General features: G+C 54.8%; 8 protein-coding genes across 8 annotated transcripts; 5 read left to right on the top strand and 3 right to left on the bottom strand.

Annotated features, from left to right (window-relative positions):
* Nucleotides 1-60: 60 nt before the first annotated feature.
* A1O3_02886 (uncharacterized protein) lies at nucleotides 61-1,124 on the bottom strand (the record flags this gene model as incomplete). The annotated part of the gene is made up of 2 exons (XM_007733026.1): nucleotides 61-979; nucleotides 1,039-1,124. 2 exons carry the CDS (start codon nucleotides 1,122-1,124, stop codon nucleotides 61-63), a joined length of 1,005 nt encoding a protein of 334 aa, XP_007731216.1.
* A 2,681-nt stretch (nucleotides 1,125-3,805) lies between these two features.
* A1O3_02885 (uncharacterized protein) lies at nucleotides 3,806-4,741 on the top strand (the record flags this gene model as incomplete). The annotated part of the gene is made up of 4 exons (XM_007733025.1): nucleotides 3,806-3,906; nucleotides 3,974-4,372; nucleotides 4,426-4,546; nucleotides 4,598-4,741. The coding sequence occupies 4 exons, from the start codon at nucleotides 3,806-3,808 to the stop codon at nucleotides 4,739-4,741; spliced, it is 765 nt and encodes a 254-aa protein (XP_007731215.1).
* Nucleotides 4,742-4,927: 186 nt separating this feature from the next.
* Nucleotides 4,928-5,152, top strand: A1O3_02884 (uncharacterized protein; the record flags this gene model as incomplete). Its single annotated transcript, XM_007733024.1, has 1 exon — nucleotides 4,928-5,152. One exon carries the CDS (start codon nucleotides 4,928-4,930, stop codon nucleotides 5,150-5,152), a length of 225 nt encoding a protein of 74 aa, XP_007731214.1.
* Nucleotides 5,153-5,185: 33 nt separating this feature from the next.
* A1O3_02883 (uncharacterized protein) lies at nucleotides 5,186-5,926 on the top strand (the record flags this gene model as incomplete). The annotated part of the gene is made up of 2 exons (XM_007733023.1): nucleotides 5,186-5,398; nucleotides 5,462-5,926. The coding sequence occupies 2 exons, from the start codon at nucleotides 5,186-5,188 to the stop codon at nucleotides 5,924-5,926; spliced, it is 678 nt and encodes a 225-aa protein (XP_007731213.1).
* A 1,130-nt stretch (nucleotides 5,927-7,056) lies between these two features.
* A1O3_02882 (uncharacterized protein) lies at nucleotides 7,057-11,546 on the bottom strand (the record flags this gene model as incomplete). The annotated part of the gene is made up of 2 exons (XM_007733022.1): nucleotides 7,057-11,274; nucleotides 11,328-11,546. 2 exons carry the CDS (start codon nucleotides 11,544-11,546, stop codon nucleotides 7,057-7,059), a joined length of 4,437 nt encoding a protein of 1,478 aa, XP_007731212.1.
* A 675-nt stretch (nucleotides 11,547-12,221) lies between these two features.
* Nucleotides 12,222-13,737, top strand: A1O3_02881 (3-isopropylmalate dehydrogenase; the record flags this gene model as incomplete). Its single annotated transcript, XM_007733021.1, has 4 exons — nucleotides 12,222-12,272; nucleotides 12,351-12,371; nucleotides 12,546-12,614; nucleotides 12,766-13,737. 4 exons carry the CDS (start codon nucleotides 12,222-12,224, stop codon nucleotides 13,735-13,737), a joined length of 1,113 nt encoding a protein of 370 aa, XP_007731211.1.
* A 977-nt stretch (nucleotides 13,738-14,714) lies between these two features.
* On the bottom strand, nucleotides 14,715-16,709 carry A1O3_02880 (uncharacterized protein; the record flags this gene model as incomplete). The annotated part of the gene is made up of 2 exons (XM_007733020.1): nucleotides 14,715-16,065; nucleotides 16,117-16,709. 2 exons carry the CDS (start codon nucleotides 16,707-16,709, stop codon nucleotides 14,715-14,717), a joined length of 1,944 nt encoding a protein of 647 aa, XP_007731210.1.
* A 551-nt stretch (nucleotides 16,710-17,260) lies between these two features.
* On the top strand, nucleotides 17,261-18,403 carry A1O3_02879 (uncharacterized protein; the record flags this gene model as incomplete). The annotated part of the gene is made up of 1 exon (XM_007733019.1): nucleotides 17,261-18,403. One exon carries the CDS (start codon nucleotides 17,261-17,263, stop codon nucleotides 18,401-18,403), a length of 1,143 nt encoding a protein of 380 aa, XP_007731209.1.

Raw genomic sequence — 18,403 nt, 5'->3', positions numbered from 1 at the left:
AAGCCCTGCCAAATTGGTCGTTCTGTGATCCCAAAAAGAACCACATCATCAGTGGATGGCTTAGACTTCACCAATATCAGGAGCCCGCCCCCACCAGACATGGACGTTGTTGTAGCCGTGGCAGGCTGGGTTGGTAGCCTCCTCGACGACGGCCTGGCTGATGGCTTCGACATCAGGCACCGACCAGTTCTGGTGCTTGCACAAGGCAGCCAAAGTGAGGGCATCCATACCGTTGCCGCCATCGTTATTACGGCCACGAGACATAATCTGGGCCCACCACTGGCCTGCCTTCCACTCCTGCCTGTCGCTCGACCACATGTTGAATGGGACCTTGTAGACCATATGATGGACGTCCTTGAACCCAATCGCCCGGAGAATGTCGCCTGTGTTGGGGTCGTAGTGAATGGGTCGGTTGATGGATTGGAAAATATTCTTGAGGTAGGTTCCCCACAGCTCAGTAAATTTTCCTGGCTGCATGCTGCCGTCGTCACAGCGCGGCTCGAAGTCTATCTCCACAGATTCGAAACAGCCGGAGCCAGGGATTAGATGCTGGATGATCTTGGAGTACAAACTGGGCCAGTCAGACACACTCCCCAATCCCATTTGAAGGTGGATCATGTCCCAGGATCTCTCCCCAAGAGCCCAGGGTTGCTCGTAATCCCAGATTCGAGCGCTCACGTTGGGAGGCTGGCATTGGGACCACAGGCGGTGGATGTCGACACCGACGAATTCGGCCTGGGGGAACTCACGGGCCATTTCGTTCATCCAAATCCCGGTACCACAACCCAAGTCGAGGACCCTGGGCCTCATGCCCAGGGGCAACGGCGTTGTTAATTGACCGGCCTCTGACAAGGACAAGCGCTCGGTCGGGACGTTGGTCAGCCTACATGAGCCGAAAGGCCTGATCAACTTGAACACGGTGTGCGTCATATCCAGTTTCACTCGTTCCCTTTCGTCGTGGGGCAGCAGATACTGCCCACTACGGAAACCGTTAGCTATCATTTTCAACAGTGTTGGAGTATAGCCCTGAAGACTGACCGTCTGTACGTGCCATATTCTCTGCCAAGTTCATGGACAACTTGCCATCCGGGGACGTCTGTAGGTGGATGGAGTTCCGCGGCCATGGAGAGTAATCTATGATAGGCGAGAGGGATGTGAGGGACGGAATCTTGAAGCAGTTAAACCGATGTTCCAGCACAGCTCTGGCACCTCGCGTGGGAAACAGCAGCAATAAGACCAGAAGGGACACCTGCCCAAAGGACGTATGATCAAGCAAGACGACTGAAAGCCTAGGTATTCGGACGGTACCACGGTTGTTTGAAACGCTCTCAAGATCTGAAGGTGAAAAGCCAGGGAGGAAGTCGGTCTTTAAATAAGTAGAACTGCTAGCTACTAAAGGGGGGAGTGCGGCCAACTCAGCAGAGGGCGTCGGTCGGGTACAGCTTCATTGTTGGACCTGGTCTTGAAAACATTTGGAGAAATGTAAATGAGAGGGAGATTCCAATAGACGATAGTCGTGTGTTCCAGTACAAATGAAAGCACAGACTAGTCATTAGTCCATAAGGATTGGCAGTCGACAAGGATCGTGCAGAGCGGAAGGGCACTAGGGCTAAGGAGGCCTCCCTAGCCGCCGCCTAGATGTCACATCCACCCGTACGCTGGTACGTAGCTAGTGGGCCGATTCCAACAGGGTTGACCCAGAGGAGACACCCACTCCACGGAACAGGCCATGATTTGTTCGTCTTTCGGCTCCATTCGTGACAGATAGAAACCGAGTCCGGGAAAGAGTGTCTGGGGAGGACGGTAACTGTACGGGGTATGCCGAGACCTGATGGATGAATTTCGATACAGAATTCAAATGAATGGTGAATGGAGTCAACTGCCAACCCTGAGATGGGACGGACGATGGAAGCCAGCTTCAGGCAAAAGTGGCGAAATAATCGAGCAGGGACCCTTGTAAGGTTGTGGGAAGCAAAAAGCAGGCGAGGACATGAAGCGACAGCTGCGAGCGGGTTGAAGCTCAAAGGTGGCTGCTGAGACCTGAGACCCAGCCCAGTAGCTTAGTTGCAGGGCGCTGCTGTAGGAAGGATTCCGATGCATCTGACTGGATTGAGCTTCCATCCCATGGATTCAATCTCCTTTGTCCATGAGGTACAGAGTACTCCGAGTTCCGTACATAGTCGACTCAAGTGGGAGTCATCATGGTGAGAGGATGCAACAAGGCCAATTGATTCCTCTTCTTCCAATTGCTCCTTCATGCTCATTGTTCTCCAGTGGGTTCCCCGGGTTTTTCTGAAAATGTTGGGGTGGGGGTCCCTTGCCTTGGAGTCCAAGGGACCTGAGTTGACCGCCGCCTCAGAGGCAGTACGTATAGCCAGCTAGCCACTGTCGCCTGTCTCACAACAACCGAAACTCAAATTCAACTGGTGTTGTTTGGTCTTGGAAGAAACCTGTGGTTGATTAGTGGAATTGGAGTCAGGATCCTTGTCCAGGCGCCCCAAAGCGCGGGATGATGGGATCTTCACTGTCTGCCGCTGGGAGCTGGGGAGCTGGGGAGCTGGGTCCCTTAGGCGAGCCGAAGCGTCAAGTATCCGGAGCCATGGGCTGGCAAACTATAACACTTGTCATGTGTCAAGGCCGCAGCTGATTGTTGGTTCTCAAGGCACTTCTCGACCAGTGACCAGTTCCCGTCGCCTCAGATCGCCTCTTTTTTCACTTCACACGTCTCCATCCTCCCCGGTCGGTGCAGGTGCATTGCCGGATACAGATTGTGTTCTGCATCCCTTGTCCCCGGGGGTTTCAATGGCTATCCGTAGTCCGTAGTTCCTCTCCGAACTTCTAGCATACACTGCGTACGTGTGGCCGTCACTCTCGACAGCCTACATGTACCTCTACCTTTGTAACTTGCGTGGTAAAGCGGCCACTGACCACTCCGGAGATCCAGGTCGATTTCAAGTCCAACAAACGGCATCAAAACTAGATTTCTTTCATTCCACTGCACAGCAGCAAGTCCCGTCTGCCTGACCCGACTGTCTGGTTCAAGGAGACTTCAGGGCGTTTGGTGCTGATTGGCCCAGTCCCTGCGTAGTGCTTCGTGTCAGCCTGCGCTCGCTCCAACTGGCCAATAGACACTCGGGGATGGCTTGCTACCCCTCTCTTGGTGCCCACTCCACTGAACTTTTTCCTTCACCTCCCCTGCATCCGTACACCGCATTCTCACCAGCATCACCACCACCACCACAACGACACGCGTCTGGCTTTCGGCCTTTGCCTTTTGTGCCAGGTTCACCAGTCTGCTGCTTGTCACCATTCCGCCTTCTGCATTGTCCTTCAGGCCCGCGGGCCAGAAACTTGCACGTTAGGAGCAGGCTACTGTGCCCTTCACCCCCTTCTCCCCGTCAAGTTTCACCGCCCGTCCAATCTCGATGGAAAATCATCAAACGACTCCTGGCGGTTCCCAGGCCTCCCCCATTTATCGGACCTATCACGAGCTGGCCAGTTACGCACCATCCCAGCAGCAGGACGTGTACATCTATGTGATAGCACCACTTGTTGGAAACGCCCTTGCCGCAATCACCTCCGCAGACGAGTTGATCTTTCTGCCACGGGACACGCTGAATGCTTCAGGCGTTTCCAGGCTCAAGCATGTCCCCCAAGGCCTCACATCCTTGGTCACCGCGGATAGCGGGACAACTGCAATCTGTGCAGGAAACGACGGTGTGGTTGCGCTATTTGATGTCCGAATGCAATCGAGAGCGGCCCACTTCACAACAGGTGTCGTCAGCTCATCTATGCCATTGGCATCATGCTGCTCGCCGCTAATTCACCTACAGGCAAACCTATCAATGCAGTGGCTTGCACGGGGAGCGATGTAGCCGTAGGGAGTGAGGCCGTCGTATCTGTGTGGTCAGTTCAATCCGATCCCGGGTCCGCAGTGAGAGCTCTCTTGCTGACCCACCTACCTTCCTTGCAGGGACCGCAGACAGAACCGCCTTCGATGGCAGAACAGCGAGATCAACGACGAGATTACCGCATTGGCCTTTCATGCATCGCACCACAACTTGCTGCTCAGTGGAGGTGACGACGGCTTGGTCAGCATTTTTGACACTAACATCATTGAGGAGGACGACAGTCTCATCCAGGCTGTCAACCACGGACCAATCCACAAAGCAGGCTTCCTTGGACCATCCAATCTTTATGCCTTGAGTTCGGACCAGAACCTCGCTCTCCATTCTCTGACCCTACCAGACACCGATGCAGATGAACCGCCATCCGATCAATTCGGAGACCTAAGACCCATTATCCCTTGCGAATACGTGATTGACGTCTTCCAAACCGGATTGGACTACGTCGTCGCCTGCGGGTCTCATAGGTATGTGTCATCATCCGGCTCTTTGCCATATCACACTAATTCGGAGAATGTAGCCAGTCTCGTGTGGATCTTGTCAAAGTGGACAGGGCTTCGAAACTCGACCTTGACCAACGCATTGTCCTCGAAGGCGCTCATGGCGAGGAGGTTGTTCGCTCGATCTTTGCTGATGAAACGGTCAGACCAGATCCTTAGGCCTGCTCGGGGTGACACTGACGCGCTGTTTAGAATGGGATTATCTATACCGCGGCCGAGGATGGACTCATTGCCGCGTTTGGGCCCGCCGAGCAACCCGCTTCATCAGCTGATCGATCCAAAGGGTCTAAACTCAAGAAAGGAAATGTGACCGATACAAGATACAAGCCCTACTGAATATGGCAAGTGCGATGGCATCCTGCGTCCTCTTGTCTGGCGGTCACAACTACCTCACATCGATGCCCTTCAAGCAACAGAACCAAGGCAATACCTACCCTCCAGGAGGAGCAGGATTGCGTTCATGACTCTCGAAGAGAAGCGTCCTTCCTAGCACAAATTCTCTACATCTGTTACATCGGTACCATGCAGTTGCGCAACATATTAACCCTCGCCACTGTTTTCGTGTCCGATGCTCTTGGCGCCAGCTGTCCCTGTGGCTGGCGTCTAGGGGAGGACGGCGGTGCAGGAGTGTACACATATACACATCGGCTGCACGAGGATTTCAGCAAATACCCCGACATCAAGTTCATCCTCACCGATCCCAAGGCAGCTGATTTCAACAAGAACTGGATGATCTACGACTACTAGCAGCGCGCAGACGATCCGAGTGTCCGGCTCAATATGAAGTACGACTGGACAAATGTCGAACTCAAAGACAACCACCTTGTGCTCAAGCAACGTGGCTTCAGCCGAGACGACCTTTCCGCCTACCGGAATGTAAGCATAGCCGGAATTCAGTCTCGGACCCTAGATATGGTCCCTGGTACCTACCGGACGGTTTTCAGATTGGACGGTGCCAAGGGAGGAGCGTGTTCAGGGTTCTTCTGGTATCACGTAGGGTGTTCCCCCAACGCGTAGACTCCGCCCAAGAAACTCATGGCTGACGGCCTCCCACAGGACGACAAAGCCGAGATCGACATTGAAATCGTGACGCCCGGCGACTCCATGGTCAATGGCACAATCAATTACACACTGCATCCATCGTTGGCGCCAGATGGATCACCAATAGCCAACGCTACGCTTTCAGTCCCGTTGGACGACTCTCATCTCCGCCCCGACACTTTCCATGAATACCGCTTTGACTACCATGCACAACGAGGGGTGCAGTATTACCTGGATGGAGCCCTCGTCCACACCAATGCTCGTGACATTGCTACCTTAAGTGGCAATCTCCAATTCAAGTTGTGGGCGGACGGTAACAAATGGTGGAGCGGTACACCGAGTACGGCTGATGTATTGATGAATATCAAGAGCATTGATGCCTATTTCAACTCCTCGGGCACTGACACAGACACAGCATGGATGAGGGCGTGCAGTGCGGCCGGCGGTCCGAGCAGCCTGACTATCTGTACTATCCAGTAGTAATTGAATCCGATACGACTACATTTCTTTATTTTTTGATTGTCGTGAGACACCCGTCTATCTTCCTCTCTTCGTCAGGTTACGTGTTATCCGTGTATTCCGAGCACTAAGTTTGGTCAACTGATACCTTGTCCTGGCGGCTTTTCTTTATTCGTAGACCTGATTCAGGAGGCTGGCTCTCAGGCTGGCGCCGGCGCCCACCCAGAAGAAACCTCGTCGCTTTGAGCAGACGCATCCACACCTTCTCCACACAAAAAGAAAGGAGAAGGACAGAGGGCCTGTACGGAGTAAGGAACCTCGCGAGTTCTTCTCCGTAGTCGCAGTCGCTAATCGCACTATGGAATAGGGGATAGAGATAGGGATGGAGCATAGAGGATAGAGGATGGGGGGATCAGGATATAGGGATGATGGGACCGAGGCCTGAAAACAAAAACAATCGACAGCCAGGATTCTTGACTGGTCACCCACGTCAATACTAGCTGGCCGGCATGTGGTTTCAGTACGGCTGAGCGGACGGGAAGCCCTGTTTTCCGAATACATCCTATGGTCGATTGCGGGAGAAGATCGTGGGTTTGAAATATATATACTGTACCTGGTACCAATTTATTACCTATTGATACCTACCTAGGTGCCTATGAATACCTACCTATTGATACCTACCTATACCTACCTAAGAGTGTTGTGAGTGGAGTGGTTGTCGATTCAATCTCATATCTGTCAAAGGTTGAAATATTCCATGTGCGATATCAAAGGGGTAAGGGGGTATGGGGAGAGCCCAGACTATATAATATGCCTATACCAGCCCCTAGGCCTTCTGGTTAAAGAGTAAGGGCAAGGCTGGGAATGCCTAAGTTAGTGCCTCGGTTTGACAAGATCGAGTCTACGGAGTACAGATGCTTCGTGAGTTTCGTTGCATGACTGTACTTTTACTTTATTTCTCTAAAGTTGTGGACACCTCCCTACCTCCCTACCTACCTATACTAATAGCTTCTCGTCACAGTATATCTATCTCTCTAGTGATTGATGACTGATGGACTGTTCTCTCATCCTCTATATATGTACCAGTTCGCCCTCAAGGGAAAAGATCTCTCATCCTCATCCTCATGATTCGTACAGCTCTCTGATCATCCTCATGATTCGTACAACTCCCTGAACCGACTGTGCTGTTTGGTGAGCAGGACTTGTGGTTCTCCGACCTCGACGACGCGACCCTGACTCAGGACCACGACTCGGTCGCCGCCCTCGATGGTGTTGAGACGGTGGGCAACGGCGATGATAGTACTCTCGCGGAACTCGTCATGTATGATGCGCTGCATGAGCTCGTCGGTCTTGACGTCGACGCTGGCGCTGACCTCGTCCAACACCACGATCTTACTCTGCCGCACCAGCGCGCGCGCCAGGCAGAAGAGCTGCCGCTGGCCGTGGCTCAGGAAGTCCGACGTCATGGTCGCGTCCAGGCCGCCGTTGGCCTCGATGACCGGCCAGATTTGACACCGTGATAGAGCGGAGATGAAGGCGGCGTCGCGATCGGCCTGGTTGAGAGGACGAGGGTCGCGGCCAGTGCCCGAACTCCCGTCTGCTACTAGAGCTGCATTCCACGGATCCATGTTGAAGCGGACCGACTCGGTCGTCACCCACCAGGGTTCCTGGGGGATGACGTTCAGTCTGGCTCGCACCGTCTCCCGCGCGACTCGGGAGATGTCGACTCCGTCGATTCGGATGGACCCGGCGCGGAACTCGAGGAGGTGCAGCAGACTTGCCAGCATGGAGCTCTTGCCGCTCCCCGACCGGCCACAGACGCCCAGCTTCTCGCCAGGCCGAATCTGCAGGCTGATGTCTTGGAGCACCAGGTCCGACTCTGCACCATAACTGGCTCCGAAGCCGGCAAAGTCCACCTCGCCGTTCTCGGGCCAGCTGCTCCTCATCGGCTCCACTTCCCATTCCCGATGCTCAGACTCGGTGGTTCTGACGAAATCCCGGATTCGAGTGATGGCGCCAATACTCGTCTCCAGTCTGGTCCATTCCTTCACCAACCCGGCCAGATTGGTGTTTAAGTTGACCATGGCCAGCAAACCCAGTCCCACGAGTCCCGGCTCGATGGACTGCCGTTGGGCAACGACGATGACCATCAGGACGGTTGCTAGTGCAGCGACCAGCAGATCGAGAACTATGCCCAGCCACCTTTGGATACAAGACAGGAGATAGAACGGACGTTGGCTTTGATCCAGGAGTTCTAGACATCTCTCAGCGAATTGGTCCGTCCAACCGAACGCGCGGATGCTTGCCAGGCCAGCTGCAGTCTCGGTGAACATAGAGTATAGAGGGGCCTTCTCCTCCAGGTCCAGCAGTCTCAGCTGCCGACTCGTCCGCAGGTAGTACTTTTGAATTCCGTACAATGCGGCAATGACGAAGGGGAGCGTGACTGCAAAATACCCGGCGCCCGATGCGGAGATGAGGCCGAGTCCGATGAGGCAGGACACGACCAAAAGAATAAAGTCGGCGTAGGAAAAGGGCAAGTCGGAATCGACCAGAGTCATATCTTGGCTGAACCGGTTGATGATCGTGCCCGCGTCAGTGCGGGTGAAAAAGGAGAGCGGAGCGTTCAGAACGCTCTCTAGCAGATGGAGATGTAGACTTTTGGCGCTGCGCGGTTGCATGTTCAGCAAGACCTGATATCCCAAAAGCGCGTTGGCTGATACCGCAACCAAAGTGGTCGCGCCAAACGCGCCAACGAATGCCGTCGTCGATGACGATGAGAAGACCTTGACAAGCAGACCCGGTGTTTGCATCATAGAAGACATGAGCAAGGCCCAAATGACGGAAAGGAGGCTCGAGACATAGCCGCAAGACTGGAACCATTGCAGGTAAGTTCTGAGCTCGCCCGTCCGTCTCCTCAAGTTTTGTGCGCTCTCCTCGTCTTCGTCGACGACATCAGCGGTGGCAGGTGACTTCTCTTCGCTTGCGGCTTCAGCAGCGGGATGAATCTGCTCTTCAGGTTCTGTTTGATGCTCCTGCTTGAAACGAATGTCGAGGCTGTGCACGTATCCAGGATTGTTGATCAAGCTCGCGTAATCCCCCTGCTCGCATATCCGGCCATTCGCGTCTAGGCTGACAACAAGATCCGCGTAAGGCAGCCGGTGGACTGCATGAGTCACCACAATCACAGTCGTCTTCAGCCTTCTCAGTGGTCCAGACCGGCTGAAGAGTCGGCGGAAGATGAGCTCTTCCGTGCCATTGTCGAGCCCGGAGAACACATCATCCAGGATAAGTAACTGGGCTCTGCTGTAGACCGCCCGCGCCAGTGCCAGCCTTTGTTTTTGTCCGCCACTCAAAGAGATACCCTTCGATCCGATTATGGTCTTATCACCCTTTGGGAAGACCCTCAGATCTTCAGCCAATCCACAGCAGTCGACAACTTCCTGATACCATGGATCATGCCGCTCCGAGATGCCTCTTGAACTGGGTCCGCAGATTGTATCTCTGATTGTGCCATTTTGGATCCATGCTTCTTGGTCAGCAAAGGCGATAGATAGATTCCTAAGATAAACGAAGCCGCTGGAGACAAATGTTTCGCCGAGAATGCCCTTGAGTAGTGTGGATTTGCCACAGCCGACAGGCCCAATGATCATGGTGATTGAACCAGTTTGGACAGACAGGTCGATGTCTTTGATCGTAGGTTCCCCGGTGTCTTTCCACCCAAAACTACAGTTGTTGAGCGCGAGAGCTTCGTCTGCGGGACTGCGAGTGACGCTGCTCAATCTACCCATTTGAATCGACCCTCCGTGCGGAATGGGGGTTTCCCAGTAGCCGCGAGAATCATAGGCCTGGTTCAACAAAAGCCGGTTGTCACGCCGTGAATCTGAGAGCAGGTATTGCTGAATGCGGTCAAAACATGACATGGAGGACGCCAGTTGTGGGCAGGAGTAGAGGAGTATATTCAGGGGGCCGTCCACTAATCGGAGGATGGTGAGGACGCTGAAGGCGCTCGCCAGGTCCAGTTGATGGCCGGATGCCTTGGACCTCAGGTAGTAGGCGAGGAATGTAACAAAAGGCGCGATGGTAGTGGGTCCATTTTGGACCAATATCTGGAAGCAATAGATAGATCGAAAGCGTTTGTAATCGCGGATCTCTTCCTCTCGGAGGGCCTGGACCCGATCCTTGACGATTGCGGACAATCCCAGGAGTTTAACGTTCCGCATAGAGTGCAGCAGGGCTGCTGTAAATGATATCCGGACCTGTACGGCGTTGAGCCATCGTTTCTGAAACCTTGCAATAACCTTGATCACCCAGCTTGTGCAAAAGGCAAGCAGCACATACAGCACTGCTGGAGCATAGCAAACACTTCCCAGATTCCTATACAACAGGTACATGCCCAGCCCAACGTCAATGATACCACCCCAGGTGTCATGGATCATGGCTAGCGGCTCGACGATTCTTTGTACATCTGATGACATCAAAGTCAACGACGCGGTCACGTCACCCGTGACGATGTTGAGGTCGAGCGTCTTGTTGTAGAGGAGCGAAACCAGCCCTCCGCGGAGTTGAGTAATGCAACGGTTGAGAAGGTGGTTGGAAGCCGCTGTGAGGACAGCTTGGGCAAAGTACACCAGAGAGTAGGCGCCGACTAAACCCCAGCCGACAGAGGCTTTCTGGTTGTTGCGGTTGGCGACGTAGCTGATGGTTGCTTGGGTCAAGAATGGCTGTGCAAACCTGACTCCCGACAACAAGAGACGAGGAAGACAGGAGACCAGAAGCTGCCACTTGAGAACCTTCAGAGTGGTCAGCACAAGGCTGAGGCGATGGTGCTCCTTGATGGCAGTCCATTGTCGTGTGAAGCGATCTTGTACGTGGGCCGAGGCAAGTTTTTCGTCCAGATTGAATAAATCGTCGACCCGAAGCGTCCTGCCGAATCCAACCTTGAGCAGCGGATTGAGCCACCAGAAGATGGACTTGTTGTAAAGCCCACTAGTTGCTTCGGGGGGAAGATCTTGATACGGTTCGAGGAGGATGCCTCGCTTTTCAACGGCTTCCGTAACCAATACTGTCAACTTGATGGCCAGCGATAGAGATGACAAGTTGGCGATGTCTCTGCTGAAGTAGCCGCCGAGCAGATAGAAAGTGCGCAGCCGGACCGCGTCAAATGGAACAGAAAGAATCAAATATAGTGCGATAACCGTCGAAGGGGTGACAGAGCGCGAGTGCTCAAAGCACGATAGCACGAACAGTGCACAGGCGGCCGCGAAGTCAAGAGCAGCGGCGGAGATTGAAGCCCTGGTCCTAGCTTCCGAGTTGGTAGCCCGGGCTAGAAGTACAGTCAATTGTATCGTGGCAAAGGCGGAGAGGACGACCTGGAGGCATCAGTCAGGGCCACACGACGAATCAGTACAGAAGAACAGCTGACTAGTTTGGTCATTCGACTCAGAGATGAAGTTGCAACTTTCTTCGGCTTGCGGGCAAGCCATATTGCCCTCGGTCCCGCAGCGATGAGAAAGACAGCAGCGGGCACGATGGATAGGATCGTGTCCTCGAAGAACAGTGTGAAGTCAAAGTGCCTCAAAGGCCCGGTATAGACCGGCCCGAACTGGAAGTCGGAGCTATTGGAGAGTAGCAGATGGTCCATGGTGAGCGGAAAGTCCACACTGGCAATGGTGCCGGCTCTCCTAGAAGGAGAAGTAGGTGAGCTTCTAAGACCTCGTACTGTCTTCTTGTCTTGTTTAGGGTTGATATATGTCCAGAGGAGGCGGGAAAAGGTGCTGCCTAGCCATAGCAGGCCAGTGATGTTCCATTAGTCGCATCACACAATACTCGGGGCGGGCTCAGGGGCCATCTGCATGATGGCGTGCGTACGGTCACATCATCGCCTGGACCCAGCGGAACAGCCGCAAAGATCTGGACGTTCTAGGAGATCCGTAGTGAGGTGGTAGTGCTAATAGGCACCGACTATTGCTCAGCTGGAAGACTTGTGATTGGCCAGATGCACGTGGCAGTTAGGGTTAGGGTTAGGGTTAGGGTTATTTATCACGTGATGCTGTGTAGTCACGTGATCGCTCACCCACACGCGACTTGCTGGGTTCTCAGCATCCGATATCGGCGGTATTGAAGCAGTCTTTACCCATTCAGAACTTGCCTGATTCTAACCAACTCTTGTTCTTCGCCATTGACAATCCTTCCGATCAGACTACGAAGACTCTTGTATTGAGAGACAGGGCCTGACTGTATCGAAACAACCGGTCCAAAGAGTATAAATTTGTCCACAGAAAGAAGAAAAAGGAAGCCGCAAGTCCAGCGAACGAAGATGCCAACATTCAACATCGTCGTCTTTGCGGGCGACTACGCCGGACCAGAGGTTGGTGTCTCGTCCATGCCCATAAATCTGACTTGATCTCTGTTGAGGGCGTTGCTGACAATATTACCGGAGAGATAGGTCACGCAGGAAGCTGTCAAGGTATGTCCAGCCACATCCTTCATCTTTCTCGAAATCCCAGACCCCAGATCCTACCAATGTGACTGTATCACTTGACGGTGTGGGAGGGCGATTTGTTGGGACCAATTCGACTGCCAGGACCCAACTCTCGAACAACTATAAGACGCGATTTACTGATTGGAATTGCACCGACAGGTTCTCAAGGTGGTGGAGAAGTATTCGAAAGATGTCCAGTTCAACTTCCAGGACCATTTGCTAGGAGGGGTGAGTACTGTGTCCCTGTACCCAGAAGCCACATCCCTCTCCTCCATGGAGGTCCTACCCCTACGCCTTCCCTTCCCTTCCCTTCCCTCTTTTCTTCAAGACAGAATCATTGCTTGGGCCGACCGCTGACCGTGACGGTGCCGATCTACAGTGCTCCATCGATGCGCATGGTACCCCGCTCACAGACGAAGCCCTGGCGGCGGCCAAAGCAGCAGATGCAGTTCTGCTAGGAGCCATTGGCGGGCCCAAGTACGGGGTGGGCAAGGTGCGGCCTGAGCAAGGGCTGCTGAAGCTCCGCAAGGAGATGGGCACGTTCGGCAACCTACGACCGTGTTTCTTCGCGTCGCCGGCACTGGCGGCGCGGTCGCCACTCAAGGAGGAAGTGTGCCAAGGCACGGACTTCATGATCGTACGCGAGCTGACGGGCGGCATCTACTTTGGCGAGCGGGTCGAGGGCAACCCGGCGGACGGGGAGAACGAGTGGGCGGAGGACCGCGAGCCGTATTCGCGCAAGGAGATCGAGCGCATCACGCGGCTGGCGGCGCACCTGGCGCTGGCCAAGAACCCACCGTCGAAAGTCTGGAGTCTGGACAAGGCCAACGTGCTGGCGACGAGCCGGCTGTGGCGCCGCGTCTTCACCGAGACGATGCAGAACGAGTTCCCGCAGCTGCAGTTCGAGCACCAGCTGATCGACTCGGCCGCCATGATCATGGTCAAGAACCCGCGCGCCCTCAACGGCGTCATCGTCACCTCCAACCTGTTCGGCGACATCATCTCCGACGAAGCCTCCGTCATCCCCGGCAGTCTCGGCCTCCTGCCCAGCGCCAGTCTCACCGGCGTGCCCGACGGCAACGGCCCCTGCAGCGGCATCTACGAACCCATCCACGGCTCCGCCCCGGACATTGCCGGCCAGGGCGTCATCAACCCCGTCGCCGCCATCCTGAGCGTCGCCATGCTCCTGCTCTACAGCCTGAACCTGCCCCGGGAGAGTGGCCTGGTCGAGCAGGCCGTGAGGATCGTCATTGACAAGGGAATCACCACAAAGGACATTGGCGGCTCCAGCTCCACCGTCGAAGTGGGTGATGCAGTGGCCAAGGAGCTGGAGACGCTCTTCAGTCAATAGATAGTGGGTTTTGGCAGGCTCGCGTTCTGGCAGGCTCACGTTCTGGCAGGCTCACGTTCTGGCAGGCTCACGTTCTGGCAGGCTCACGTTCTGGTAGGGCTCACGTTCTGGTCTGGTGTGGTCTGATCTGGTCTGATCTGGTCTGGTCTGGTCTGGCTTTGCTTTGCTTCACCTCGTTTGGAAGGGACCACCATTGTTCAATATCGGGATCTAGGCTACGTATGTTGGAGCACAGCTTGTGATACCCAGCAAAGGCCTGAACCTCGACGACTGAACCGAGTGTACGGATGGACGGGTACGAAATATTTATATGAGATCGTGATAGAACCGCATCTCATCTCGATGAGGTCGAAGAGCAATCCAAAAGTTCATCGTTCATCGTTCATCAATGAATACTCCGTACGGATACTCAGGTCCGATCTCTAGCCTGCCTCTCAATGGAAAATCGTCCCATGATGTTGGCCATCATCATCATCATTATCAACCATACCTATGTATGTATGTATGTTGGTCAAAAAGTGCGTAACGTATATAAACCCGGTTCAGCTCAAGCTAAAAAGCCCATATACAATACCTATGAAGATGGTGTATCATATCATGGACAAGCGATGTCGGTGTCGGTACAAGGCATGTTCCTCGCGACAACCAAACAGTCCTAGAGCCCGTCCGTCATTTCCACCAGCCATTTCCCCCAGCCAATCCCCCCAGCCATTCCCCCCATGTCCGCCATTAAAAAGTGAAGTGTCATAAGTCCTGTCGTCGTTATTGTCATGCGGTCAGTCGTAGTCGTAGGCGAGGCTGAAAGGGGGCGTTCCCTGTCTACCCATTACAGTCTTTGAACGCGTCGCTGTGCCCGAATCTTCTCCCAACAGCTCCCGATTTAAATGCCGAGTCCTGTCCATAGCTCCCAGTAATGTCACCTGTCTTCGCCCCGCGCTGCGCCTGCAATTCCCGTCGTTCGTGGTCAGATGGTAGCATCATGCTGGGCCACGGTTGGCCCACTCTCGCAGCCTTCTCTCCGGGTCCGCGTCGTCGCCTTCTCCGGCGCCATCATGCTCGCCAGCCCGGTCCGGGGCCGGGGCGGCGGTTCTGCGTCTTCCAGCAGTTCTTCGGGCAGTTCGACGGCCAGCTTCTGGTCGGTGCCCTTCCTCTGCTGGATCCTGTACTCCACCGCCACCGCCACCGAGCATCCCGAGCATCTGCTCCATCTCCATAGGCATGCCTGGCAAGCGGTTCTCTCGGCCTGTAACCAGCCCATTTATCAGGTCGCGTGCGGCTTGTCCTGCTTGCGCATAATTGGCCGTCAAAGCCTCGCGCGCTTGTTGGATGAAATTCTGGTTCAGATGGTGGTTGGCTGCATTGCCGAGCCCGAAAGCGCCCTCCTGATTGTCGCCAGCGTTCACGAGACCCATTTGCTGCAGCCGGCGGGCGAGGGCCTCATCTCGATTGACCTGCTCTCTTCTCCGGTCCATCTCCACTTGATAGCGGACAGGATCTCCCAAGTGCACATCGACAGCTTGGTAGTTGAACCACGGACAATCGCATGATTTCCACTTCAGGCCGCATACCATGCAGAACTCGGCCGTGCAACGACACGTCATATGGTTGCAGCCTTCTTTAAGCTCAACCATGGCGGAACAATTGTAGCACCGCCGCCAACCTTCCTTCTTCGCCACTTCGATAAAGGCCGTCGTCTCCGGGTCCTTGGGGCAGTCGCGGCTGGTATGCATTTTCTGACAACAGGTCGCACAAACCCGAGTTTTGCATCGTTTGCATCGGCCTACTTTGCGACCGTGTTCTCTGGTGATGTAGTGTGGTTTGATCCAGGCGCCGCAGTTGCGGGCAGGACAATATATGCGGTTCTTCGTCTTGTACTCTTCAAACTTGCGATTCCACAGCACCTTGAACTTTTGATTAAACAGCTTCTCAACGTGGTAGAGGTCGATGTGTTTATCTGTGCAGCATCTTGGAGGCATGTGCGCTGGATCCTCTACGGACATTGTGAAGATGCGCGTCAGGCAGGAATGACACATTCGGTGAGTGCACGGTAGCCTGGCAGACTTGGCGATGGGGATGTCATCGTCGCCACAGGTCAAACATGAAACCTTTTTCTGTGGCACAGGCTTGGGCGGCAAGAGTCTGTCAAGAAAGCCGGGAGCTTTGCGAGATGGGCCAGCTGGCTGCAACGGCTTGATATTGCCCACTTCAGTCTTTGATCTTGTGGCTGTGGTCGTTGCGCTCCTCTTGATGGCGGGCCGCTGAGGTTTGTCGACGGATGCCGTACTACGACGAAGGGCGGTTTCAGGCTCATCTAGAGCCTTCGGTCGTCTAAGAAGGGGCGATTAGCGCAGGCATGGGGAGGAAACAGAAACGACTCACTCTTCCTGCTCATCATGCGCCTCTTGTCGCTGAGCGGGTCCCGGTTCGGTGCGGCTGCGCTCAGGAACTCGTCGTCCGGCCTCTACTCTTCTCGGTCCTGATTCCGTGGTCTTGCTCTTGTGCTTGGACGTCAGGGACTGTCCGTTGTGGTGCGCCGATTCTCTTTCTGGCCTCTGATAGACGTATTCGTCCTCGCTATCATCCCGTGATACTGGTCGGCGCCTGTGCTCTGTACGCCTGGGCGTGGTCGACGTTCGGGACGGTCTGGGGTTCGTCGGCTCTGCGATGTGGTCGTCTCTTGTCTTGCGGCGCCTCTCTTTCTCTTCGCCCACCAGCGACACCGTTCTCGTCCGTTTCACATATTCGTACTTCATTTCCTTTCGCCTTTCTTCAGGGGACGTGGCTAGATATGCAAGGCGTGCGTTTCGAAGAGCGTCTAGGTCTAGGTCGGCGGGGCGAGCAGTGGCAGGGACCGATTTCGATGTCGATGTCGCACCGCCATCCTCAGGGCTTTTGCGTGACCTGGAACCTCCGCCTCCAGTGTCACCATTCCTTCGATAAGTCTTCCTCCTTTTCACCTGTTCCCCAGCCATGAACTCTTCCACAACGGTCACGGCCTCGGCAGCGATAGTCTGAACGACCAGCAAGGAGGTTTAGCTTTGGGCCGCGATGTAACGGATGGTGGCCAATCACTGTATGGCGCACGCCACACTCCTGCGAATGGAGTGATGGGAGAACAGACGAGCTCTTGGTGAGGTCCGCTGCATGGCCAACATGCTAGGATTCGCCCGACAGACGCACACGCACACGCACACTTTATAGCGAGGCAACCAATGGTAGCAAGCCCCGTGGCCGTCAACCTGAGGCACCAAATTTCGAGTTTGGCTCTAAGCTCTGGCTGCGCTCACCGACCGAGAAGCAAGCGATATGAAGCCAGCCTTGGATTGGCGGGGTGAGATCCTGATTGGCTGGTCGGAGACGCTGTTCTTCCGCTCCGAGGCTCGACATCCGATCTTCCATGTCTAGCAGCACCAGCACCAGCTGGTCAAGACCTCACCAACCTCATCTGGGGACGTCGAAGGCAAGTTAACTAATTATATGTCTGGCGACCGTCTGTCTAGAGCATCCTGGCTCTCCGCACATCATGTCCAACTCGGAAATCTACCACAACCCGGAAGCAAGAGCCTGGAAATACACATACGACACCGACATCAGGCTTGCTCAGGCTTTCCACCGACGCCTGCCGGGATACCAGGAGAGTCCCCTTGTTCCTCTGCCCGAGCTTGCAGAGCAGCTCGGCATTCGAGCTGTTTTCGTGAAAGACGAAAGCAGCAGACTAGGATTGCCCGCATTCAAGATCCTAGGCGCTTCATGGGGCACATTCCGTGCCGTTGCGGAACAGACCATTCTACCTCTGGACTCGAGCCTTGAAGAACTGGCTTCCGCAGCTCATCGAGTGAACACTGTTCTGTTCGCCGCCACGGAAGGGAACCACGGCCGAGCTGTTGCACGCATGGGCAAGATCCTCGACGTGCCTGTCCACATCTTCATGTCGAGATTCGCCAGCCGCGAGACATGCCAGAAGATCGAAAGTGAGGGCGCCCACGTCACCGTCACTGTGGTTGCTGGCACCTACGATGATGCGGTGACGAAAGCATATGACGAGTCCCGAAGGGTTCCAAACGGACTGCTGATCCAGGACAATGCCTTCGAGGGGTATGAGCGAGTCCCGGCTTGGATTGTTGAAGGCTACTCCACCCTCCTGGTTGAGGTGGAACAGCAACTCCAGCACCAGGGGCTCGAAGCCTCGACCATTGTAACTCCAATCGGAGTCGGCTCGCTCGGCCATGCCGTTGTGGCGCATTGCAAATCCGGTGGGAAGCACATAAATGTGTTGACGGTCGAACCGGAGAATGCCGCGTGTCTGCACCACAATCTCAAAGCACACAAGTGGTTCACAATCGAGACGTCGGCTACGATAATGAACGGCTTGAATTGCGGCACCGTCTCTCCCATCTCCTGGCCGGTCTTTGTCAAGGGAGTCGACGCTAGCATCACGATATCGGAGGTGGAGTGCCACAATGCAATCCAGTATCTGAACGCTCATGGTGTGAATTCCGGCCCTTGTGGTGCTGCATCTCTTGCTGCGGTGAGGAAAGGGGCTACAATCGATCCCAAAGCCACGGGACTTGCCGAAGACGCTGTCGTTGTCTTGTTGAGCACAGAAGGGGCAAGAAACTATCCCATTCCCCGGAGCTGTGCGGATCTGATCAAGCGACGACCATAA

Source organism: Capronia epimyces (genome assembly GCF_000585565.1).
Source record: "Capronia epimyces CBS 606.96 chromosome Unknown aczIQ-supercont1.2, whole genome shotgun sequence".
In the NCBI taxonomy this organism is placed as follows: domain Eukaryota; kingdom Fungi; phylum Ascomycota; class Eurotiomycetes; order Chaetothyriales; family Herpotrichiellaceae; genus Capronia; species Capronia epimyces.
Note: the sequence above shows the minus strand (reverse complement) of the source record. Positions and strands in the feature narration are given on the sequence as shown.